Source organism: Canis aureus, chromosome 22 (genome assembly GCF_053574225.1).
Source record: "Canis aureus isolate CA01 chromosome 22, VMU_Caureus_v.1.0, whole genome shotgun sequence".
In the NCBI taxonomy this organism is placed as follows: domain Eukaryota; kingdom Metazoa; phylum Chordata; class Mammalia; order Carnivora; family Canidae; genus Canis; species Canis aureus.
Window position 1 is genome coordinate 23,712,559 of NC_135632.1, and position 26,127 is coordinate 23,738,685.

Below are 26,127 nucleotides of genomic sequence, written 5' to 3' on the forward strand. Positions count from 1 at the left end.
TACAGATGGGTCATTCAGATAAACTTTATCTCTGCTGCCCTTATTCTGGAAGAGACCCCTAATTCAGATCTTTCCATGTGGTTAAGGAGCAAAAGTTTCTCTTGTGCCTGCAGAGTGTCAATTGCCTTCAGCTCAGCACAGGGCAGCCTGTTTTGCCCTTTTGGAGCATTCTGCCCTTGGCCCCCTTCAAATGAATGGACCACAGTTTAGTTATCCCCATCCTTTCCTTAGATCACATGTAATCACTGTTCCTGTTATTTTCTGGTTACTCATTCAGAGTTGGTTGGGAAAAAAATCTGCCCAATCTGGCATTTACCAGTAGGCAATCTAAGTGGAGTGTCATTAATCCTCCTCACTATCCACTCAGTATTAACTTCCACCTCTCATCAGAGTGTCTAAAGGTCACCTTGATATCTAGTACTGGCTAAAGTTGGTGAGCTCAGTTGGTATTTATTGGAATAGGTTGGTCAGACTGTGGCCAGAGCTCTCTGACTCAGCCAGAAGTTCAGAGTCCATTCTTCTGTGTAGTTTGGTGCATGAAAGACAGTGCTTTCCACACTGCACTCACTGATCCTTTCTTGTCTAGGCCCCCCCAATTACCATACTTCCCATGGGAAACAAATTACGCCTAAATGCAATATGCCTCTATTTATTGCCCTTTAACCTCATTTTTCCAAACTTTGGTTTTGTTTTTCTTTTGTGCTAATCCTTTATCTCTGGATGTATTCCATTGAAAGTTTTCTGTGACTACGTAAGTTTGAAACTTTATACACCATACCTATCTCCTTTTTTTGGAGATTCACAGAGCACATTCACGTACTAATGACAAAAAACTTCCATGTAATGAAACTACTTTATGTTATAAAATCTTCCAGTTACTTCTTTTGTGACTACCTATTAATACCTCATACAGTAGAACAATAGTTCCATAGCAGAGTGCTCTGTAGAAAACAGCCAGAGGAAATTTCCCCTGGCTACTTTTTTTTCTTTCTAGTGCTATTGTGAGCTTCTGAGTTTCTCCATGGCTATCTTAATGGAAATATGGCAGAAGGCATGATAGGCAAATTAATCTATTAGAAATATCTGCTTATCTACTTCCCCATTTGCCTGTGAGTTCCTTGAATGTAGTGATCCGGTCTTTTCATCTTTGTATCTCCCAGTACCCAGCATGGTTTCCAGCACATACTTGAAGTGTTCAGTAAATATTTTATGAATAAATGAATGAATGAGATATAACACTCTAGGACTTCCAGCATCGAGGGACTCAAATAGAACTAGAATCTAAACCTGGATCTTAAGGTGTACAACAATAATTATGGAAGAAAAATCCTGAACTTTGGAGTTAAGGTTTAAAAAATCTAATTGAATCCTGCTTCTTCCAGCTTTTGGTAATGTGATCTAGTTATTTACTTAGATTTTCTGAATCTTAGTTTTTTCAACTGTAAAATTAAAATAATATCAAGTTCCCTTTTATAACCATTGAAACAATATAACCATTGAATAACATTAAATGTGATGGACTGAAAGCATTGAGCACAGTGCTGGACACATAAGTATTCAAGAACAGTTGCTATAATTGGTATCACTGTGGCTGTTATTATTTTATGTGTAGAACTTGTTTCTCTGGTCTGTCTCTGCCCACACTGGAGCCTGCAGATTTTCCTGTGCTCAGATTCTTCTCACATTTGGTGAGGATTGGAAATCCACAGAACTCTCAGCTGCCACACACATGGCATCTTTCAAATTTCTTCCTCATCTAATAATGTCTCCCATAAAGCCTTGCCCAGGTACATAGACTTGATCAATTTGACCATCCCCTCCTGCTACCAGAGGACCCCTAGAGTTTCTCTGCGCTAGTGGAGAGATTGTTTCCTTTAAAAATAATTCCAATGGGGCACCCTGGGTGGGTCAGTGGTTTAGCACCGCCTTCAGCCCAGGGCCTGATCCTGGAGACCTGGGATCAAGTCACATGTCGGGCTCCCTATATGGAGCCTGCTTCTCCCTCTGCCTGTGCCTTTCTCTCTCTCTCTCTCTCTCTCCCTCTCTCTCTCTCATGAATAAATAAATAAAATCTTTTAAAAAATAGAATAAAATAATTCCAATGAATATATATTTCTCACATTGTATGTAAAAGCTATCCTACCTTTCAGTCTGGTCCTCTGAAAGTTTGAGAGAGAGAAAGAGAGAGAATATGTGTGTGTGTGTGTGTCCATGTGTGAATGCTGACATGCAGATACCACTTCTTCCACATGCACCATGGCTTTCCTCTTCCCCAAAGTATCACCCATGTGTCCATGAGGGCTGGTCATATGACTATCTCTGAGACAGATATGATATTATTTTTCAAAATGTCCTCCCTATCAAGCAGTTCTCCACTCCCAAAAAAAAAAAAAAAAAAAAAAACCATACTCAGTTCACATGCTATTTCTATCTAATTCTTGTCTCTCCTTTGTTTTTATCTGTAGCTGCTCTAGCAAGGCCATTTACCAAAAAGCTTATGTTCTGCTATTTTGAAACTTTTAGTAGAAACATTACACATCAGACTTAAAGGTAATGCCACATTAGAAAGAAGTTCTAAGGAGATCCTCACCCCAGTATTTTCCTTAAGGTCTATCCTAGTACCAGTAGAAGAGCCACAGGCTGCCACTTACCCCTGCCATGCATGTGGGTGGCAACCATCATTAATTATACACTCTTTCCATGCAGTAACACAGGCAGTCAGCTGGAATAGCGCTTGAGGAAAGCCTGTGAGCCAAACTTGGACCTGTTAAGTCCTTTCAGCACTTCCACATCCTGTCTCCACCAAATAGTGGGCAGCTGAATTTCTCTTGTAAAAGAGTCCTGTTTAATGAATCACTTTAAGGTGAGGTCTTAGATATTGCATTTATAGTGGGAAGTATTTTTGAGCAATACCATTTAGCTTTAGTCTTCAGGAGAAACAAAAAAAAAAGAGAAAAGAAATCTATGAATAGTAGTGTAATACAGTGTGTCTAATACATGTCTAGTACATGTCAATTATGATAGCCACTAGCCACAGGTGGCTTTTTAAATTTAAATTAAGATGAAATAAAATTAAAAGCTCACTTTCTCAACAGCAGTAACCACAGTTGAAGTGCTCAGTAGGTATGCTGTATTGGACAGCATAGATATAAAACATTTCTATAATTACACATATTTCTGTTGAGCAGAGCTGAACTGCAGGTTGTATTTCCTTTTACACCTAGTCATCTACTTAACCCCTTCTTTTTTTCCCAAAGTGCATCATATTTTCCTCTTCCAACTAAGCAAAAGCATATAAATGCTAGGATGTCATTGAAAGCAGAAGCAAGTCTTAAATGAGAAGGTGTAGGAGTAGATAAGGGATCATCAGTGGATCGGTTATCATGCTTTTGCAAGGAAATTGGCTTCTGACTTCATATGCTGTCTTAGTTTCTCCTGTTGAATATAAAAGTAGTCTTGCTCCATTTTCCCTTTAAATTTAGCTACATGTATGAGACCAGAAGACCCAAATCCATTTTGTGAGCCCCCAGCTTCCTGTTAACATGACATTAATGGAAGAATCGAACCTATGATTATATTAAAAAGGGAAAATAACTGAACAAAGTAAGACTGGGATTTGATGTTTCTACTGGGTAAATGTAGTTGCCTGAGAAACAGGAGGAAATTATTTCAGTGCCAAAATAATAAAGAACAACACTGAATTTGCTCTTTCTCCTTCAGGAACTATAGTTGGTATGATAGGAAAAGGAGGACTGTGACATGGAAGAGATAGTCATTCATGTGATTTCCTTTGATATTTTGTTCAAGTTTTACTTCTAAAGGTTTCTATCAGCCTTTATAATTATCCAGTTAAATTTATACATCCACTTCTTTTCCTAAAACTGGGTGACATTTGAGTGCTATAAAATTAATATGAATGTGATGCAATGGACATAATTGCTTTCTAGAAAAAAATCTCATCTGTATGACTCACTGTTAGAGACAAAAATGTGAGCCTGAAATTTCCTAGAACATCAATATATCTGATTCCTTATACACATTTTCCCAGGAAAGCTGTTTTTCAGGAAATAGCATCTCTGCTGGATTTTTTCTTTTAGTCCCTCCGTTGTCTCAAATTAGAAAGCTCAGGAAATGACTGAAGTAATAATTTACTGCACTTGAGTGATTTGGCATAGTATATTCTAGAAAAACATTCATGTACACATATTGTCATTTTTGAATCTTATTCAACCATGGCCCTTTGTGGTTCACATGGTTTTTTATATCGGTTTGCTGGGGGCATCCATAATCCAGCAAATGCTCAGTGTTTGAAACCATCAGAGTAGGGACACTGGGTTCCCAGACTTCTCAGCTTGCTGGGTTAGGCTACTGTGACAGAGTTGCAAAAATGACTTGAGCTGCCTGAGTGTAAGGGAAAAAAGAAAAGTGAATTTTTAAAGACTGTTAGAGCACAAGCTCATTAATGCATACACTGTGCCTTAGAGATATATGATTGGAACAGGGTTGAAATTTGCCTTTGCATCATCTAGAAAGAAAGTAATTGTTAAGCAAATGAAGAATGTAAATCATTTTATAAGAAATGTTCAAATATGTAGGTTTGGGAGTCCATTAGACTGAGGCTTAATTCCTGGTTCTCTCACTTACCAGCTATGACTTTGGGGCAGGTTACTTAACCACCATGAATCTCATTTTTTATGTCTGTAGCATAGGACTAACAATTCCTGTTTTAAGAGATTGTCTCAAGGATTAAATGAAACAGTATATATGTAGTTGGTTATTAGTATAGTTAACATTAGTGGCTAGGCAAACAAGTTATTTTTAAAAGAGATTTATAGAAAATGATATGCTTGATGAGGATAGAAAATATAAATATTCACAGCTTTTCTTCCTTTCCCACCCTCTTGGGAAGATTCGGTGTTTGTACTGCCAAAGTGGGAGCTGACAGGGTAAGTAATGATTAAAGTTGTGAGAGGAGAGAAACCTAGAGGGTAGATTAATTTACAAAATAAAGGACTCTCTATGAAAGAAGAAGAAAAAAAAGATCTAAAAGCTTAGAAGCCTGAGAGAGAAGGGTGAGGCAGGTTTTGTGGAGTAGACAGAAGGAGGGAGGGGCAGCTGCAGTCTGACATTTAGAGGAACCAGGTGGGTCAAGAAAATTTGGGGAAGTGTCTTATGCTTGTTTTAAGTCTTCCTAAGTAGCTGTCCCACAGGGAGGCAGGTGTAGCAGAATGGATAAAAGCCCCAATTCTAGATGTGGAGTTCTGGGTTCAAATCCTTGTCCTACTCTGTGCCTAAATAGCCACATGCAATTGTTTCACTTCTCAATGCTGTGGTCTCTTTCCTGGGAAATGGGCATCCTAACAGCCCTGACCATGGGATTCTTCTGGGGATCAAGTGAAGGATTTTCCTGAGGATTGGATGACTTCATGCCGAGTGCTTGGCAGATACAGAAGAGCTTGATAAATGTTACCTGAACTTACTGTATAATTTCTAAAAAGGACAGTAATGGTTTGCATTTATTGAATGCTCACTGTAGATAAGGGGGAGAGAAGTTCCTCTTCTGAGGAGTTTTGTGGATTAATTCATTTAATTCTCAAGACAACTCTACAAGATAAGGACTTTTATTATCCTGTTTTACGCATGATAAAACTGAGGCATAGAGGATCCAAGTAACTTGCCCATAGTCCCACAAATGAGTAGTACTCCATCTAATGAGTACTCTTATCTCTAATGCTTCACACTCTTATTCTCTGTGCCTTTCTGCATCTCTTTTGTGAATATCTGATCTTAAGATAAACAACCTGTGGAACAGTTTGTCTTATTTTATAAATGCTTAGTTTATATGCAACAACTTTGCTACTCAAAGTGTGGTCCAAAGGCTAGTAGGATCAGCGACCCAGAGCAGAATCTGAAGCCCCACCCCAGACTCTTGAAATAGGAACTATATTTTAACAAGGTCCCTAGGTGATTCATGATCCTATCAAAGTCAATATGGACCCTCAGAAAGATGGATTGCCTTATTTATGTCTCCATCCTTTACGTGTTCCTCACAGTGCTTGCCACCTGAGTAGATTTTTTTTTTTTTAAGATTTTTAAGTAATCTCTACACCCAAAGTGAGACTTGAACTTACAACCTCAAGATCAATAGTCGCATGCTCTACGACTGAGCCAGCCAGGCACTCTGAGTATTATTCTCCATTAAAAGTAAATCAAGGAATGTTGAATAGGAAATAAATTAATGAGTCAGAGTGGAATAACACCTGGTTTATCTTCAACTGAATGAATGAATGAATGCTCAGTACCTCCAGATTTCAGCACAGCACAAGGCACATAGCAGCTGCTCCATACATAGTTCTTGAATAGAGATGGAAATGTTGTGTGATGGTGCGATAGAGACATCCAGATGCACACTAGCCTTCCCTGGATATGCTGTGACATTTAAAAAGGCCAAATAATGCCAAAGCAAGCAGAACAGTGATTATGCACTTATTCTTAACACAGTTTTAAGACAAGTTCTGCTCAATTGGTTCCCCTGTGAACTCAAGCTGATTCTTTTCTCTCTTGAGCTCTCTATTGTCTTGGCGTTGTTTGCAACTCATTCAGAACCTAATTAAGTTTCAGGATCAGTTTGTCCTGTTAGAGAGTGTGTGGATATGCTGAAGTGGTGGAGTTGGTGTTTCTTTCTTTTTCTTTTTTTTTTTTTTTGTAACTTAAATTATCTGAGTGAAAGGACAATTATAATTTGCTTCTAAAATTGGCCAAAAGTCAGCTTTCATCAAAATAATTCTCAGCAGACATTAGTCTCTGTGAAACCAGGGTATTGTGTGAAAGGCAACAAAGAGGATTTAAATAGGCCTCAGAAAATGTATTGATAATCTGGTCATATTAATCCTGTTCTCTAACAGAGTGTGAAATTAGTTGTTTACTTCACTTATCTGGAGCTGGAGGTAGCTGATCACTCGCTGACAGAGCCATATTTTGTGATCACCTTTCAGTGGTGAGCTTCAGCTGGACCAAAGCCAAACAATTTGACTTCACTGGCCTATGCACCACCTCCAAAGTCAAGGTCAGGGCTACTGTTCTCTGTGGGCAGCTGGAGAACTCATGAACTCCAGGATATCTGGTCAGGGCTTTCATTTGTGCGTGCACATGAAGGTAAGCTAGGACCTAGGCATAATTGTGAAAAGTTAGGAGATCTATCTTTACCATCTCTATATTTCTCTCCTATACTCTATTCCCCACCCCTCATTTGAATTGAAGGTTTATATTGGTTTCATCACCAGTCTACAAACATTATCAAGATGAACATTATTGAAGATGCTGTGGGGCATAGTGTATGACCTAAAGGAAAAAAATAAAGTAAAATTATATATATATATATATAATCTCCAGAGAGTAACTACTGTGGTGAAATAGACGTGTTGATACTCTGCCCAAATCCCTTTATCAATTTAGTAGATCCATCCCCCAAAAGTGATGAGAGTTGGCCATTATTGGCTTATAGCTATCCCTTTTCTGAAGAATTGACTGCTCTCAGCCAGGGGCGTGAGTACCAAAATTAAGAAGTTATGCTTTCTCTACCCAAGCAAGACTGACTGACCTGGGTTATAACAGGCCAGACCTCTTTACTTAAGGTGAACAAACCCATGGCACATTCCATGCTAGAGAGCCCTCCTTGGAACCGTGCTGAAGCTGGACCTCTGCTGAGACTACCTTCTTGTTTCCTTCACTTTCTATCCTCTGTTCAGTTAATCAAATGCATCTAGATTCCTTTTTTAGGCTCTGCCTCTATGATGCCCAACTTAAGACTTGTAGGAAGCTAATACTACCCATAGATGTGATGAAGCAAAAGGAGGAAACAGTATTACCAAAGTACAGTGAGAGTTAGAACCTTGGAGACAGAATTGCCTGACAGTACCAGAGTCATGTAGGGACTTGCCACTGCTAAGGGACAAGGTAGGATCTAGGAAGAAATCTATTCTTTTCTCCTTCCTCCCTTCTCTGGCTCTGCCTCCCTTCAACCCAACAGGTGTCTTTGTCTAAGCTTCTATCTATGGTGCAAAAAAAAGTCTTTGTCTAAGCTTCTATCTATGGTGCAAAAAAAAGTCTTTGTCTAAGCTTCTATCTATGGTGCAAAAAAAGCACCATAGATTTGGCTTACAAACAATGGAAATTTATTTCTCACAGTTCTGGAGTCTGAAAGTTCAATATTAGGGTGGCCTTCAAGATCAGCATGGTCAGGTGAGGGTCCTCTTCTGGGTTACTGACTTCTCATTGTATCTTCACATGGTGGAAAGGCCTAAGGAGCTCTGTGGAATCTGTTTTATAAAAGTACCAATTTCATTCATAAGGATTCCACCCTCATGACCTTATCACCCCAATGTCCCCAACTACTAATACTATCACCTTTGGAGGTTAGGATTTCAATGTCTGAATTTGGGGTGGCACACAAATATTCAGACCATAACAATAGGAAAGTAGCCAACAATGAGCTGGCAGTCAAAAGAGGCCAGCCTTTTAGGTCCCTAAGCAGGAGAAGAAGGGAGAAGAATCAATGAGGAAGGGTAATGACCAGCATAGCTGCCTTTAGATAATCTCTGACTTTTTCTCTTCTTCAGTCCAACCATCATATTGATACCATATTGGTCTTTATCAAATGCTTATTTCCTCATGTCCATTTTCCCAGCTTTAAATCTTCCAAGTGTTTCCCATTGCCTAAAGGAATGATTCATAAAATTTCTGGATCATGTACCTCATTGGTGAAAAAAAAGAAAAACCTCTGAGCATGGGCCCCATTTCATTTGTTTATTCATTTATAAACTATTTAAATTTTCTACCAACTAATAAATAACTCTGAATACTATGTACACTTATAGGATATATCATTAATAATTATATACATAAATTATGTGCATATTTTACGAAGCTTAATAGTTAAAAAATTTTGGACAGCTTTTGGCACATGTGATGAGATTGTTACCATTGTTTTACTAACTGCCTTGTGATTGTGTGAGAGTTATCAGTTAATGTGTATTAATCTTCAAGCTACTGATCTGAGAGGTGGCTGTGTGCTTCAGTGGAGGGTGCTATGCCTGGAAGGTGTGGGCTGGAAAGACAATACATTTAAAGGGTCTAGTAAAACTCTGATCTTAAAGTAATAGTGGGAATTCTAAAAGAGTTCCAGTTGGCCGTGGGAAAATGAATTATTTAATGTTGAGAGCAGTCAGATTATAATAATAATAGCTCCACTTTTGGAGCAGCTACTTTATACCTGGCACAGTGCTAATCACCTTACATACATTATTTTATCTGCTCATCATAGTAACTCTTCAGGACAGGTATAACTATGAGAGAAATTAAGTACCCTGCTCACGGTCACATGCTTAGTGAGTGGAGAAGCTGGAATTTGAACCTAGAAGGAACTCTATGTCTCCTTGATGAAATCTTTTTTTCCATTATACCTCATAATTAAGACTAGACATTGGAGAAGATGTCTCATTCTGTAGAAAAAGCTTGTGTTCTATAGAAAGAGTCAATGGGTCAAGAAAGCAGAGGGATGAAAGGAGCCAATCTGAAAAGGCTATACACTTTATGATTCCAACTATATGACATTCTGGGGAAAGGCAAAACTATGGAGACAGTAAAAAGATCAGTGGTTGCCAGGGGTAATGGGGAAGGGAGGGATGACTAGGCAAAACAAAGAGGATTTTTAGGGCAATGAAACTACTCTGTAGGATACTATGATGGTAGCTACGTGCCATTATATGTTTGTCTACACCTGTAGAATGGACAATACCAAGAGTGAACCCTAATATAAACTACGGACTTTGGTTGACAATAATGTGTCAGTGTAGGTTCATCAATTGTAACAGATATACTCTTGGGTACTTTGATGATGGGGAGAATATGCAGGTGTGGGAAAAGGGGGTCATATGGTAAATCTCTGTACCATCTCAATTTTGCTGTGAATGCAAAATTGCTCTAAAAATAGATTCTCTAAGAAAAAATTATTCAAAAATAGAAGGAAAGTATGATTCTGTCTGGAGGTTGAAATAAATCAGGGATATTTTATCCACTGTTCCTTGATAGATTCAAATAATTCTCTGGCTAAAGATATTACATGTGTTAAAAATACCACTGGGCTAGGGGCTAGAAAACAGGCATTCTGGCCCTAGCTCTGTGATTAGAATAATTGTGTGACATGGGTAAGGTGCCAGTTCTTTCTGTGCTGATTTTTCCCATATGTAGAGAAGAATGTCCTCAAATACCTGTTAATGTTCAGTATGGTTGAGCATAGAGCAAGTTTCATCCTCAAACTGACCCCATAACAGATACTAAAGTAGAATTGCAACTTTTTCCCAACTGTAAACTGCCCTTACCTGATATTTAAGAGTAGAGCTTGGAAAACATTTTCTAAAGAGGGCCGTATGGTAAATATTTTAAGCTTTGCAGGCCATTCAGTCTCTGTTGCAACTACTCAATTCTGCAGTTGTAGTGAAAGCAACCACACACAGTACATAAATGAGTGAGTTCACTTGTGTTCCAGTAAAACTTTACTTACCCAAACAGGGGGTGAGCCAGATTTGACACAGAGGACATAGCTTGTCCATTCCTATTTGAGGACATAACTTTGTGGCAGTCACTACAATTTCCCTTCAGTATTTATAGGGAAAAACCTATGTTCACAATAATTAGATAAATAGGGCACTGGAGAGTTGGAATGGGAAAAAAAAAAGGAGGGGAGGAAGGAAGGAGAAGAGAGAGAAAATAGAAAAGAAAGAAGGAAGGAACGAAAGGGAAAGAACAATGGAAAGCAAGAGTGGAGATCTTTGTGAAGGCATTGGGAGAGAAGGTTGGGCGATATCTGCCATGAGAGAGTGGCATTGTCAGATTGGAAAAGGCTTGGTTTTGGCATGGAGCTAGCAGCTAAGTTTGGAGAGACCATTTGGTGTATGTGTGTGTGTGTGTGTAGTGTGTGTAGTGTGTAATGCTGAGGCACACCTATCACCTTATGAAAGAGATGGTATTGTGTACTTGAACATAGTATGGTGCTTAGTACCAAGGGGAAACTCACTGAATATTTATGGAGAAGGGAGGGAAGAGAGGGATCACCCTCACTTTGCAGATGAAGAAATTCCACTCTAGGGCCCTGATACTATGTGAGATTGAGGAAGTCATTGCCATTTTCCTAGGGAATCTACAAGGAACTGAATTCCATGAGGAGGATATTGAATTTCACTTCTGAGAGAATCTTCCAATGTCATTACAGGTCCAGTCCTCCTCAGAGAAGGAGGAGAGTGTTGGTGACCTCAGGGGGATCCCCATAGTCCAGGCCTCCGTGATACAAAGTGTTACTGTAAAGGTTATCATGTGGAGATGGGAAGGGGCCTACAATGCTTATTGTGGCTGCTTTTGCCATGAATTCAGAATCAGAGGCCATGTCTTTCCTGTCTTCCCCTTACCCCCCCCCCCCATTTTAAAGATTATTTATTTGAGAGAAAAAGAGAGAGATGGGGTTGGGGCAGAGGGAGAAGCAGATTCCCCACTGAGCAGGTGGCCCAACTCCGAGCTCTATCCCAGAACCCTGGGATCATGACCTAAGCCTAAGGCAGACGCTTTACCAACTGAGCCACCCAGGCACCCCTACTTCCCCCTTTGGGTTCTGAATTCTAATGTGGCAGGTAAAAGGGAAGAAAGCTGAGGATGGACTTCCACATTTGGGGCAGAAAATCAGATTCTGGGTCTCTTTCCTGGAGGTGGTTGGCATCTGGAGAGGGTGGGCCAGGGTTAGGAAAGGGATTTTTGGACAGTGTTTTCAGGTAGGAAACCATTCTCTGTGTCATCACATAGAAGGAAGAGAAGAACTGGATTTTTAGGGAGTCTTAGAAACTTGAACTGTGATTAAATTGATTAGCCAATAAATCTGTAAAATTTCCCACAAACCATGCACTTAATGTAGAGCTGGATTACAGTTTACAGTAATTCATTAATTTTATTTCACAAACTGAAAATTTTACTGTGCTAATGCATGCAAAGCATATAGAAAAGTAGCCTTAGCCAAGCACACCAGCACCTGTGGGGGTTCTTGTCATTTCTTTGGTTCTGTTTGTTCATTTGTTTGTTTCACTGGAACTGTCCCACGATGGTGGAAAGTGAAATAATAAATACATTCAGGATTTGAAATTGTTTGTTGAACAATATCTTGAAAGGTAATTGGAAGGCTTTCTCCTTTGACAAATAACCATGGTGATTGACCTTTTTCCCTTTTTCTTGCCTAAAACAGAATGAAGAAGATGAGCAACATTTATGAGTCAGCTGCCAATACGCTGGGAATCTTTAACAGCCCCTGCCTGACCAAAGTTGAGCTGCGTGTGGCATGCAAAGGCATTTCTGACAGAGATGCTCTTTCCAAACCAGACCCCTGTGTCATCCTCAAAATGCAGTCCCACGGGCAGTGGTTTGAGGTAGGCATGTCCAAGGAAATGGACAGAAGCATGACTGGGGGATTGATTCAAAAATATTTTTGCATTTCCTGTCTTCAAGTGGTTTATTTTGATGAGAAGGAAAATTCTTGAACTGAATATGACTGTATTTCTGTTTGTACCATGATGTTTTGATGCAGCGGTTTTAATGCCCTGGATATTTTGACATTTACCCTTAATCTTTGTGCTCATTATGGACTTAGTGATCCCTGGGGAAGGACTGCCTTACAGAGGCCACATCATGCAACATTTTTTTTTTTTTTTTTTGGAGTGAAAACTTAATATTAGCTACATTCTATTGGGTGCTCATCAAGGGTCAGGTACTATTCTAAGTACTTTAGGTAAAATAACTAGCCGATCCTCACAATAATCCTCTGAGGAACAGAGAGGCAGGTGAGGAAATGCAGAAAGGTTAAGGATTTTCCCAAGATCATTCAGCTCCTGAATGGAAAACTCTCACATTTACCCTCAGGCTGTTGGACTCCAGAGCCTGAGCTCTGTCTTGCTATTTTATCTTTGATGGTGGACACCGGGGTGGTCTTGGTGGTTTGTGTGGCAATATTGCAGGTTGATTCCGCAGTTGGCTTTTGTTCATTGATTTAAAAGTCAAAACAGATTGGATGAGGACTGTTTTTTTAAATGTTTGGTTTTGATTTTTCCTTTTTGCTTTTAGGTAACTTGTCTGAGTGAGCAATGTTATAAAGCTCCATTCTGAGGTGAATGGTGAGATAGGGAGGAACAAGAGGTGCAGCCCGGGAAGCAGTAGTTATCATCTCACAGGGAACCAGGTACTCTGTGGAATTTGGAGAAGGGATTTGAAGCCATTCTGTGCAGAGCAACAGTAGACAGCTACTTGCTTTGGATCCCTTACAACCAAATCCTCGAGTCTTTAGTACTTCTCCCACTTGTTTGCAAATAGCTGGAAGATGCTCTTCTAGTGGGTAAAGTCTTCCATCCCACAGAAGAAAGAAGGTTCAAAAGACCTGAGAGGCAGCATGTTTGATGAATGAGCAGATGAAACTCAGGTGGAGGCAACTTGGATGGGGGAATGCAGGACAGATGAGCAGTTTGGGAGTCTTTAACTTCAGACTTATCAAGGGCTTATATTGTCAACATAAAACAGCATTCATAGGTGTCTTAATGCGTAATATCTTTTTTTCCTTCTAAACAGTCTCACTGACTTTGTTGTTTTATTGTTTTCTGTTTTTTATTTCACAAAATGAAATGGCAGCCTGCATTAGAAAAAAAAGCACACCTTGAAAATTAGAGGAAAGAAATGAGAAAGAAATTCATCTCCTAATGCCATCTTTACATTAGTCTACTATTATTTGTATATATGGCTCTCCCTTCTGGCATTCATATTCTTTTTTTAAATTTTAAATTTTTAAAAAAAATTTATTTATTTGGGAGAGATAGAGCAAGAGAAGAGAGCATGAGCAGGGATGGAGGGAGGGCAGAGGGAGAGAGAGAAGCAGACTCCCTGCTGATCAGGGAACCCCAAAGCAGGGCTCCATCTAGGAGACTGACCATGACTTGAGCCAAAGGCAGACCCTTAACCAACTGAGCCATCCAGGTGCCCCTGGCATTCATAGTCTTACATGATTCTTATCAGGCATATAAAATTTTCTTTCCTTATTTTATTACCTAGTAGTATGTTTTTCTGTATTGCTGTAATATTCATAATAATAATTTTAAAAGTTGCATAATATCCCATGAATTTATTTAATAGTTTTCCTGTTTTTTCACTTTGAAGTTGCTTCCAAAAATACCCTATTTTAAACTGCAGTGATCATTTTTATGTATAAGGCTTTTCCCTCCTTTTTGAATGAGTTCTTAGGAGACATTATCAAAGTGGAAGAACTGGTACAAAGGATAGGAAACTTTGGGGGCTTTTGGTATGTATTGCTATGTTGCTTTTCTAGAGTGCTCTATTATGTAAGTGTTACTCAAAGGATGGTCTGCACACAGCCACCGGTTCACAAACTCTGTTACAGTGCACAGACAAGAAACTTGCTCCCTGATGTAAATTGACTCACTGCTGCTTCCTTCATTTTAAAAGCTTTACTTTTAAAAACAATACTGTCAGCTGAACTTCCAGCATACATAGTGATAGGCCGATTTATAATCTGGCACTTGGAGAAACACTTCTGTAATATACTTTACACTCTTAGCAGTATACATTCAGGATACAGTAAAAAAAACAAAAAACAAAACAAAAACATAGCCAATGCCAGGCAGCTCATAAAGTATTTAATTCAGGTAATTAGTAGTAAAGGAGTTAGAAATGCTGAGAAAGTAAATAGGGACACTGAGAGAACCCAGGCATTAATGACAAAAGCCTTAGGGTGGGGCAATAGTGTGTTGAGGCCAGCTTGTATAGGCTTGTGAAAGCGGATTCTTAAGTATTCGGAACTTTGCAAGCAGTTTTGATGTGAGTATTTACAACACAAGCATTGGCAAATATTTCAAATCAGGGCTCACCTCCCACCCAGAACCAAGTGTTAAACATTTACCAGCACACCAACTGGGCAAGAGGGGCCAAAGAGGGAGATAGTAGGGCCAGAACCAAAGAGCCATCTAGCACAAGCTGGATCCATGTAAGGGGGCCTGTCTGGTGGGAGCCAGGAAGATAAAGGAGATGCAGATGATGCTGTAAATGTGATCTGAAAGGGAGATGAGGTTACCCCAGCATCTGCCTGCATGTTGCTCTCATGTACCCCGTTAGTGCCTCCCACTGACCAAACTGTGATGGAAGCCTGTTGACAAGGTTTACAGGGAAAGGGTATAGAAATACACTTGAGAGCCAAGAGGTAAACGACCAGCACATAAACCTTTGACAGCTCATGGTAACTTAGATAATAATTTACCCTCTCAGCAAGTAATGCATATTTGTTTAGTGCTAACACCTACTTTGCAGTACAAATTCAGCAAGTGGTCTTATGCTGAGAGTTAGAAGCACACCTGTGCTACGAGTTAAAAGCATCTGACAGTCCATTTAAACCATGTGGCTTTGGGAACCCTGGGTGGCTCAGCGGTTTAGTGCCCTCCAGGGCATGATTTTAGAGTCCTGGGATTGAGTCCCACATCGGGCTCCCCGCATGGAGCCCGCTTCTCCCTCTGCCTGTGTCTCTGCCTCCTTCTCTTTCTGTGTCTCTCATGAATAAATAAATAAAATCATAAAAAAATAAACCATTTGGCTTCTACTATCTATGTTCCATGAAGGCTAGCAAACATGGACAGTGCACTGGGATATCATTTCTTGAGGCATACATTTTCCTATGTCTAGCCCTTCCAACATGTCTGGATTTACAGAGAGATTTCTATGTACACAGTTTCAGAACTGAAAGAAAGCTTTGCAGAAGAGAATTCATGTTGGCTCTGCCCATGTCTTTTTTTATGGAGAAGTCTAGTAATTGCCTAACTGAAGAAAAAAAAAAAAAAGAGAGGCGAAGCTGATTTGCATAATGAAGAGATTATTGGGAGGCAGGGTCAGGATGAGAAAAAAGCAAGGTGAGCTTATCTTTCAGAGGGAATTTTATTTTTTATTTTCTAAAGATTTTACTTATTTATTCATGAGAGACAGAGAGAGAGAGAGAGAGAGAGAGAGGCAGAGATACAGGCAGAGGGAGAAGCAGGCTTCATGCAAGGAGCCCGATCCAGGACTCGATCCCAGGACCCCAGGATCATACCCTGAGCCAAAGGCAGACGCCCAACCACTGAGCCACCCAGGCATACCCCAGAGGGAATTTTAAAGTTTGGCAAAAGAGTCTCTCTCTAGATCAGCACTGTCCAGTGGAACTCCCTGTAATGATAGAAATGTTCTCCATCTGTGCCATCAAGTAAGGTAGCCACTAGCCACATGTAGCTACTGAGCACTTGAAAGATAGATAGTATAACCGAGGAACTAAGATTTTAAAATATTTAATTTAATTAATTTAAGGGTTAATATAAATAGAGTGGTTCCAGAGTTTCTGATGTGCTAGAGAATTTGGCTGGGCTGGGAAGAAGAGGAAAGGGAGTTTGTAAAAATGTTATGGTAGGCTCTTAATTTTAAATTTAAGTGGTTTTGGGGGAGATAGTAACTAGGGATTGACATTTCTTTTTTATAGTGATTGCTGGCCTGTGCTTTTGTAATGGAATCACAGCAGGGAGAGGGCCCATTTTGCCCTGGTTTACAGCTGAGATTATTACTACAATAGTTAGAAGTGCCTTTAGATGGTCTTTCCATATGGAGAGGAGCTGTTTGCTTTTTTAATTGGCTGTAGCCTGTTAGCCCTAGAAAAGAACATTGGCCTCTGAAGTGATCATGAAACTGTAAACCTGATTTTTAGACTCAAAAAGACCTACAGTCTGACCTTCTGTGCTGTTAATAGTATTAAGGGTCAATGAGGATAAATCTGTCTTTGAAATATTGGAAATCAATTGGTCTTGAAATGCACAAGAGACTCTTGCTCTTTGTAGACCAGCAGAGATTGGGATGAATATAATGAGGAGTGAGAAGTTGGAGAGGATACTTTTGTTTCCTTCCAGAATATGGAGACAGGATGGTGTTCTCGTTGGGTAAAACTTTCGGTATTTCTTTAGTGGCCATGGTTTTACTATCAGAAAGGAAGGAAAAGAATACTTGTAGGTTGGAAATGCATTCCAAACTGAGAGTTTTAGACTTACGATTTAATTTCCCTAATTTGAGACCATACCCATTAAAAAAAAAATCCTCCTTGCACCCACTCCTGGTCACATAATGGCAAAAGTATATGGTGCAGTACAGTGTGATGGTGTGTATTTAGATCATATCTCATTTTCCAATGAAGAGTGGAAATAATTTCCTCCTACCTTCTGGTGAATACTGATATATTCACTAACTTTTGGAACTAAACATCATAGCCAAGTGGGAAAAATTAACACTTCTCAGGGATTCAAAAGACAAGGACCCTGAGAACTAAAGACATTTATTCAGTTTCCTGGAGCACATGCTTTATCCCCTGGGCACATTGGGTGTCCTCCATGAAGCAGAGCTAAGGCCACAATGCCATGGCCTTTGGCAGAAATCCTATAAATCCTGGCAACTTGTCTTCATTGGAAAAAGCCAAATTATTCCCACGTTTTTAGGATGCTGCTCCGATCACCTCAATTACATTTCTACATTTATTTTTAATGCATAGCTATTGAGTTCCTTCATAGGAAGCTCCAAGTAATTCTGAGAACTAATTACCCTTGGATCAATTCCATGGAAACATGTTATATAAATCATGTGCTTTGATGGGTTGTTTGTAGTAATAATTGTTAGTAATAATTAGTGTGGTTATATCTAAAAGTTATCAGTGGACTCTGACGTAAAGTTATTATTATTTATAATAATATATCCATATATTAACATTCACAAAGACCTTCTGCTTACATTATTTCATTTGCTTCTTACAATAGTCTTATGAAAAGGTTATTACAGACATTGAAATTAACTCCAGCATGTATTGGGTATCATGAAAGAATATGATTTGTACCCTCAAAGACCTCAGAGTCTAGTGGAAAAACTCATTCTATCTTAGCGGCTCAGGAGGTCATATGACCTTGAGGAAGAGAACTAAAACAAGGTCAGGACTTAAATGAACTCTTCCTTTTCCTTGAATGTGTGGTGGGTAGATGTTTAATGGCGTCTCAGCCTATCTATAACCAATGTAGTGGGTGGACCCTCACATGTGGTTATTATTATTATTGCAAGATGTCTTTCAGCAATAACCATCAGGGAACTTTGAAAAATAAAGGTTTATTACTTACACAACCTAGAGATTAGGTAGAACACCTGGGGCCACACAGTGAGGTCTTGGGTAGAATGAAAGAAGGGGAGTGTGCACACAGGCCTGGGGTTCTGTTTTTATTGGGGTTAAAGGTGGGGGCCTAGGGTTTTGCAGGCTCACTCTTTATTGATGAATTTTAAATGTAAGAATGGGAATTTTAAGTGCAGGAAGGGAAAAACATGGGGCCCAAATGGTCAGTTTTTTAAATCAATCACGATACCTAAAATAAAAGAGCATCAGTGCCAGAAGGTAGCCTGCCTCTTTATGAAGTCCTGTGGCTGGCTCTGTGTTTATTAGAAATAGTCCTCTTTGAAGTGGATGTCTCTTTGAAAGCCTCAACAATAGGAGCTTAAACCAGGCATCTGCTTAACAACAACAACAACAACAACAACAACAACAACAAAAATCCCCAATCATCAGGGCCTATACTACAGGGCCTATATACAGACCATCTCAAGGGTGCATAGACTACCTTTATGTGGGATAGGGATAAAAATAAATCACTCCTTCATCTCTCCTTATTTTCCACCTTCTCTCCCCACTCCCTATCCACCTAGATGTAGGGTGTAGTTGCCATATGACCTGACATCCTGCCAATAGCATATGAGGGAAAATATGAGACCATAGGATGGACTTGCCCACTTCCAAATAAATGAAATGTGAACCTCTCAGCAATTTGCTTTTGGCTAGAGGGCTCATGGAAGAGTTCTATGGAACAAGTCTCTTTAATGCTTGGGACAGTAGTGAGCCATCACCCTTTTGTATGAGCCAGGAAGATGAAGCCCAAAATAGTAGTTTTATCTATAACCTGTAACAGAGGTAATCAATTTTCCATTGCTCCAAAGTGCTAGAATGTTATAAAAATGGGTCAGGCAATACGAACATTTGGGTGATGACAAAATAAAGTAGCCATCTATATAAGTTAATTGATACCAGCTAGGAAATAAGTCATTTTACATATATTCTTTCTAATTCTCACAACTACCCTGCAAGGGAGACTTTACTAACCAGGTAAGGAAACTGAGGTTGAGCAGAAATAATAAATCATCCACGGTCACACAGCTAGTAAGTAGTAAAGCTGGAATCTGGTTGATTGCACGAACCAACCTGTATTTTCTTCACCTTACCGGAAGTTATAGACTTGAAGTTAGAGGCCTATGTCTAGTCTCACACATATTCTGTTTGGCCTTCAAGCAAGTTTGTACTATTGGTGTTCAAGCAAGTTTGTACTATTTAACAAAATGTAAAGATCAGGACAGTTTTTTATAAAACTCCAGACTACTACTGAGTAACCAGAAAACCTGGCAACATGGAACCTTTAGTCTTTGTGCAGTGGTGAACTGGATGTGGGTAGCAGGTGCCCATATCCAGAATATGAGTTTGTCTTCTTGTTTCCTGCTAGCCAGCCTGCCCCGCTCACTTGCCCTACTAGTGTGGCCCCGGAAGTATTTGAGTTTAGACCTTACTCCCACACCTGCCTGGGCCGGGTCTCTGAAACATAGCTAACCTCTCATTTGTGGACCCAGACAAGAGCTGAGAAATGAGAATTAAGTCAATTAAAGCATTCCCTCTGGATATCACAAAAAACTTCCTTTTTCAAAAGATTTTCTGTTCACACTTCGCTGACTTGCAGTGTTTCAGTGGCTAACACCTAGCATGACAGATGATAAAAAACAACAGTTTTCTTCAGTTGTTCACAAAGTTTTCACTGTGGTTTCGCATCAAACTCCCATTTGGGAAAACTTTGATGCTGCTTTCTACCTCCCCCTTAACACATCCTTAATAAGAATAATTCCTTTCCTTTATAAAGGTGATATTAGGAATCTTACTCCAAGCACTGAATAGGAAACACAATGAAACAGTAGAGCCAAAAAAAAAAAAAAAAATTTCCTCCCTGCTGCCTGAGGTCACATCCCTTTGACCAGAGACTGCAGTTGCCTGATGTGCACCCTGTAAGTGATGCACTTGACTAAAGGGAAAGAAGCAAACTGCATTGCATAAGATGCTAAGTGGCTTTCTTATCAATGACATCTCAAAATTGTCAATGTCATGGCGTCTAAGAGTGGAATTGCACAAAATGGGAAATTTGGGGCTGCAAATGAGGAAAAACAGTTTGAACTGAAATCTTAGATTGACTTCTTTTATGTGCCTTGGAGATGATTTATCAGCTGGAAGAATAATGTCTGGCCTCCTGCAGGGGGGAAAGCACCATGACATGGGCTTCATTGCTTCCTTAACTTGAAGAACTGGTGAGCCACACTCTGGACATTAAGACAGAGCTTTGGTTGCCATGGCTTTTTATAAGACCTTGCGTCTCATGATGAGTATTTGAAAGATGAAATTGCAGACCAAGAAAAGAGCTTCAGGAGGCATTTATGATTTAGAGCACTCTGCCTCTAGCTTAAGCCACCTTCAGGATCTCCAAGATGTTTTCAACATGGTTCCTAGATTCCTATTTTAATATTTAACTTGACACACTGCTGACAATCATCTCTTTAAGAAAATCCTATTTCCTTTGTAATTTCAGTCCACTTACTCTTTTTTTACTCATTGTAATGGTGACTTATTAGTGATGATATCTTAAAATATGTTGAGAGTAGTTATATGCTGTATCAGGTAATCTACTCAGTACTTCATATGTGTCATCATATGTAATTACCAGAACAACCTTATAATTTGGGCTCCATATATATTTTATAAAGAGGCACCAAAGGGTTAAGTAATTTGCTCAGAGCGTACCCAAGTAGTAAGAAGAGGAGCTGCGACAAATTGAACCCAGGCTGTCTGACTCCAGTGCCCATGTTATCTCCATAACTCTGTGTCTCCCTCATCCTGGCCTCTGTGGAGATAGAGTAACCCCATATAATGTGACTAGTCATTTAAAATGAACACGTTTGGGTTACCTGGGTGGCTTCGTTGGTTGAGCGTCTGACTCTTGATTTTGGTTTAGGTCATTCATGACCTTTGGGTCTGGAGATCAAGCCTCATGTCAGGCTCCATGCTCAGCACAGAGTCGACTTGAGATTCTCTCTCTCCCTCTTCCTGTGTTTCTCCCCCCCACTCATGTGCACTATAAATAAAAAAATAAGTAAATAAATAAAATCTTTAAAAAATAAAATAAATATGTTTTCCTCTCCTCAGAGAATCCAAGAATTCATTTAAAATTGTTTGCATTTTTTAAACAGAAATTAAATTTATTTTGGTAAATACTTAAAACAGCCTACGCATCCTCCAATTTATATGCTTTCAGCCTGACTTCCTAAAAGTTCCCAGTGATGCATGGCATAGGAGTCCTGAGCTCAGGCTATTGAGCCAGACTAGATTGAAGGGACTAGTCCAGCCATCATTAGCTGTGCTAGTGGGCAAGTTACCCAAACCCTCTGTTCCTCAGTTTCCTTACCTATAAAATGGGTATCATAATGGTACCCACCTACCATTTAAATGATTCAATGCCTGTAGAATGCTTATAATAGTACCTGGTACTACAGAGTTAGTGCTCAATAAGTGCTGTGATTATGGAACATTAGTCATTTTTCAAGAACTGTTATCTAAATAAAGATGTGCTTTTTTTGGTCCTCAAGTTTTCTGAGGACTAATGCAAATAATATTGCCCTGTGGCTGGAGGCAGAGTAGAGACGTATCTGGAGGTCATTGGAGAAGTAAATTCTGGAGCACTAAATCTGTCACCATTTTAATGATTTTGCATCCCTAGTGTCTACCATAGTGCTTGACACATAGATGCTTGGAATTCAGTAGTTAGATTTCATTTTCATGGTCCATTTCTCCCTGTTCACCTCTAAAGACCCTTGGATTTTTGAGGAACATCCTATTCTCATTCAGGAGAATAAGAACTCAGTTGATTAGAACTCACCTACACGATTAGGCTTACTCTTTTCACATGGAGGTTGGATTATTGGTACCTGAGGCAAGAAGTTTGTTTAGAGGGATTTTTTTTTTTTTAAGATTTTATTTATTCGTTCATGAGAGACACAGAGAGAGAGAGAGAGAGAAAGAGAGGCAGAGACACAGGCTCCATGCAGGGAGCCTGATGTGGGACTCGATCCTAGGTCTCCAAGATCATGCCCTGGGCTGAAGGTGGCGCTAAACCGCTGAGCCACCCGGGCTGCCCAAGGGATTTTCTTTATATGTTCCTATGTAAAGTGTACAGTTGGCATAGTAACTATGTTGATGGAGACATGGATGATGCTTGAAGGACATTTCCTGCTGCTGAGGGATGAAGACCATGTAGCAGCTTATAACCTGTAACCACATTCTGTTAGACTCTGTTTCCTTCCTTATATCTTTTTGATCTTAAACTTCTTTGTGTTCCTCTTCTTTTCTCTTCTCTCTTTTTCTTCCACTGGGGAGAGTGTAGCAGTGGTGAGGGGAAAGGAGAGCTGTAGCTGTGCTTAGCATTGGTGGGGTTTCCCTTTGTCTTCCCTCCTCCACCCTAGGCTCCATCTGGATTTATCTGCCTCCTGGGTCTCTCATTGAGACAATAGGGGAAAGAGAGTAAATTATTTGCTGAAAACATAATTTCCTTCCACCTAGTTTTCTCCTGTCTGCTTCAAAAGCAACCTGAATGTAGAGGAGGTAGCACGTTTTTCTTGTTGGCTTTCAGGGATTAAATCATTTTTATTTTAAGCCATAGAAATTCCTGGAATGAGATCGAAGTTCTTCAGTGTCTTTATTTGAACCTTAGGACACAAATAATTCTCAACTTCCCCATTCTGAGTCACCACACTGTTTGCTTTGAAGACTTATAAATAGTATTCTGGGGCGGGGGGAGGCTAGCCACTTTGGAGGTATTGCAAACATTTGTTTGAAATATAAATATAAATATAACTTTTTGCTTCTCAACTTTGATGAGGCAATTTGCATATAAAATGCAACCGAAAGCAGCCATTTTGGATGTGTAGTTGGATAAGTTTTGACGAATATATACATACTTGAATAATCACCATTCAAATCAAGATATAGAACATTTCCTAGAATATGTATTAATATTTAAAACATATAACAGGAAACAACATAGATAGTTAAATTTCGACACATCAGAAACCATTAACACGCATTATGTTCCCCTTGATTGACATCATAGTAAGTGACAGAAATCTCAACTTATAAAATAGATTTATACCAATAAAAATATCACCTTTATCTGTTGAGTATATTGGGGTTCTGTGTAAGATTTTTAAAACAGGAAAATTTGGTTCCTTAACTAAAAGTCAGAGAAAGAGTACCACAGAAAAGAAGAAAAATAGACCCAGAGCTGGTTTAGCCCAGAATCAAACTAAATTATTTATGCTGACTCACCAGGCTTCCCATCAACCTGAAATCCCTGTGGCTGACAATTTAGGAAGCTGCTATTGCATCCAGGCTTGATATGAAGTCAGTTTGGAAATATGACTGAGGTCTAGCACAGGTTAACTGTGTGACCTGAGAAAGTCACCTAACATCTCTGAGCCTCTCCTACTACCTTGTGTCTAAATAGTTGTTGTCAGGATTAAGCGATTGGCTGGCAGGACAGTGAACTGGCTGACCCTATGAATTCTGGAATCAGACCACTTGGGTTATCCATGTAACCTTATGCAAATGCATCAGCTTCCCTGGGCCTGGTGTTTTCAATATCTGGAACAGCTTCCCTGGGCCTGGGTATTTTCAATATCTGGAACACAGAGACAACAACAACAATAGCAAAATCTTATTCCGTGGGTTTATTATAAAGATGAGATGAGATGATGCATAAGAATTGCTTAACATAGTACTTGGGTCATCGTGAGTACTTAATAAATATTAAATGCCAGTGTTTAATAAATATTAAGTGCCATTATGTTTAAAGGAGATAACGTGTGAAAAACTAATGTGGTTAGCACATCACATAGTGCTCACTATATGGAAGATATTATCAGGAAATGCCTACTTCAAGGTATGTTTAATGCTGGTGACAGGGTTTTCATCTGCCACCAGCCCAGCAAGAATTCTTGATCCCATTTGTCTGTATAAAATAAGAGAAGTTTCAGTGAGAAATTGGGCAAGTCTTTAAGTTTCTGCCAAGTCTCTGACTAACCACTTTGATCGATTGGTTTCAGCTCCCCTGGTCAGGAATTATCTGAGCCTCCTCATCCCCTGCATTCTCTGCATTTTGAAGAAGATGGATAGACTCAGAGCGACTTCATTCCGCTTGCCCATGCTCTCTTATCTGTGCACGGGAATCAGAGAGGCCATGCCGATAACCTTTCTTTTCCATCTTCACTTTTCCATCCTTGCTTTTGTGCCAACACCAGCCCCCACTATTTGGCAGTCTCAGAGAAGAAGTTTCAAGAAATATGTTCCCTTCTGGAAACTCCAGATGTTCTTGGGGTCAGTTTATAGGCTAATTAAATATTTTATCTTGATTCAAGCTCAGAAATGTTCAACTCTCTATCTTGGCTAGTCTGCTTTCAAACACTTGATATTTCAAGTGCTTCCTCTCATCTGAGAATTTAGGCTTAGATATTTTCTTCTTGAATGTGGAGACTAGTTCTTCTTGTGGAAAGATTACAGCTTTGGAACTGTGCATCGAAGCAAGAAATTCTGATACCTTTTTAACCTTCCTTTGGTGAATTCTAGCCTTTTCAAAATAGCTTCTGAGAAATGGATTTAAGGTGGGGGAATCTACTTAAATCTGTTCCTATTGAAGATATACTTCAGCCAGTTTGTTCTAATGACTACTGTTGCATAACAATTAGCCCAACATTTAATGTCTTAAAATAACCATTTTATTAGATTCCTGGATTCTGTGTGTTGAGACCCCATACAGGGCACAGTGGCGATGGCTTATCCCTGTGCCACAATGTCCAATGTCTCAGTAGGGAAGCCTGGAAGGCTAGTAGTAGTCATTTAAGTCTGGGATTTCAAATCATCTGAAGGTGTCTTTACTCTCATGAAAAGCTAGAACTTCTTTTTTTTTTTTTTTTTTCCTTTTTTAAAGATTTAATTTATTTGTTTGAGAGAGAGAGCACAAGCAAGAGGAGAGAGGCAGAGGAAGAAGCAGATTCCCCACTGAGCAAGAAGCCCAACATGGGGCTCAATCCCAGGACCCCAGGATCATAACCCGAGCCAAAGGCAGCTGCTTAACTGAGCCACCCAGGCACCCCTGGAACTTCCGATTAGAGCATCTGCATGTGGCCTTCCATGCACAGGCAGTTTCAGGCCAAGCACAGAGACCCATTCCTTTCATGCAAAGAGTGTTGAATGCTTGCCACACAGTTAAAAAATCTGTATCTGGAAATATTGTTTATTTGAAAAGCCTCATCTTATTATTTACACGAATCTATGATTATCCTAAAGGGTGTAGATAGGGAGAATGTGGGCATGTTTATAATCTTAATTCCCATTTATGCTATTATCTTAAAAGTTTGAAAGATGCAAATACAGAATATTTAAAAGGAATGACTTTTTACTCTGAGTGTGAAACTTAGGAAATGGATAGCCTCAGGAAGTACAACAGAAAGAAACTATAAGTTGAAATCTCTCTCTTGATTTTAAACACCAGTTTAAGGAATAATGTGTATGTATGCTACCAACACTAGATATGACAAAGAAGAAGGAACAAATAAGAGTCATTGGTATCTAATAGTCCTCCCACATTTTCTTTCATTGATTCCTTGGAACAGTCTATAAAATTCAGTCAGTGCTATAATTTTTATTGACAATTTACAGATGAGAGAACTGAAAGGGATTTGTACCAATATTTCCAAGATTATATGGTCAGTACATGTGGAATCTGCTCTCTAAAATCCTCTTGCTTCAAATTTTGGATCCTTTGGTTCTACCTTGAGTCCTCTCCCACTGGTGCCCATTATTCC

At 39.5% G+C, this 26,127-nt stretch overlaps 1 protein-coding gene across 4 annotated transcripts in view; it reads left to right on the forward strand.

Moving 5' to 3' along the window:
* Positions 1-26,127, forward strand: part of CPNE4 (copine 4) — a 462,790-nt gene that overhangs the window by 122,243 nt on the left and 314,420 nt on the right. For 3 of the 4 annotated variants that reach the window (XM_077865181.1, XM_077865182.1, XM_077865184.1), the window contains exon 2: positions 12,284-12,464. In XM_077865181.1, coding sequence (XP_077721307.1) covers positions 12,284-12,464 — 181 coding nt within the window. Of the gene's footprint in view, positions 1-11,797; positions 11,820-12,283; positions 12,465-26,127 lie in introns of those variants that run through there. The other variant, XM_077865180.1, reaches the window with a different exon arrangement.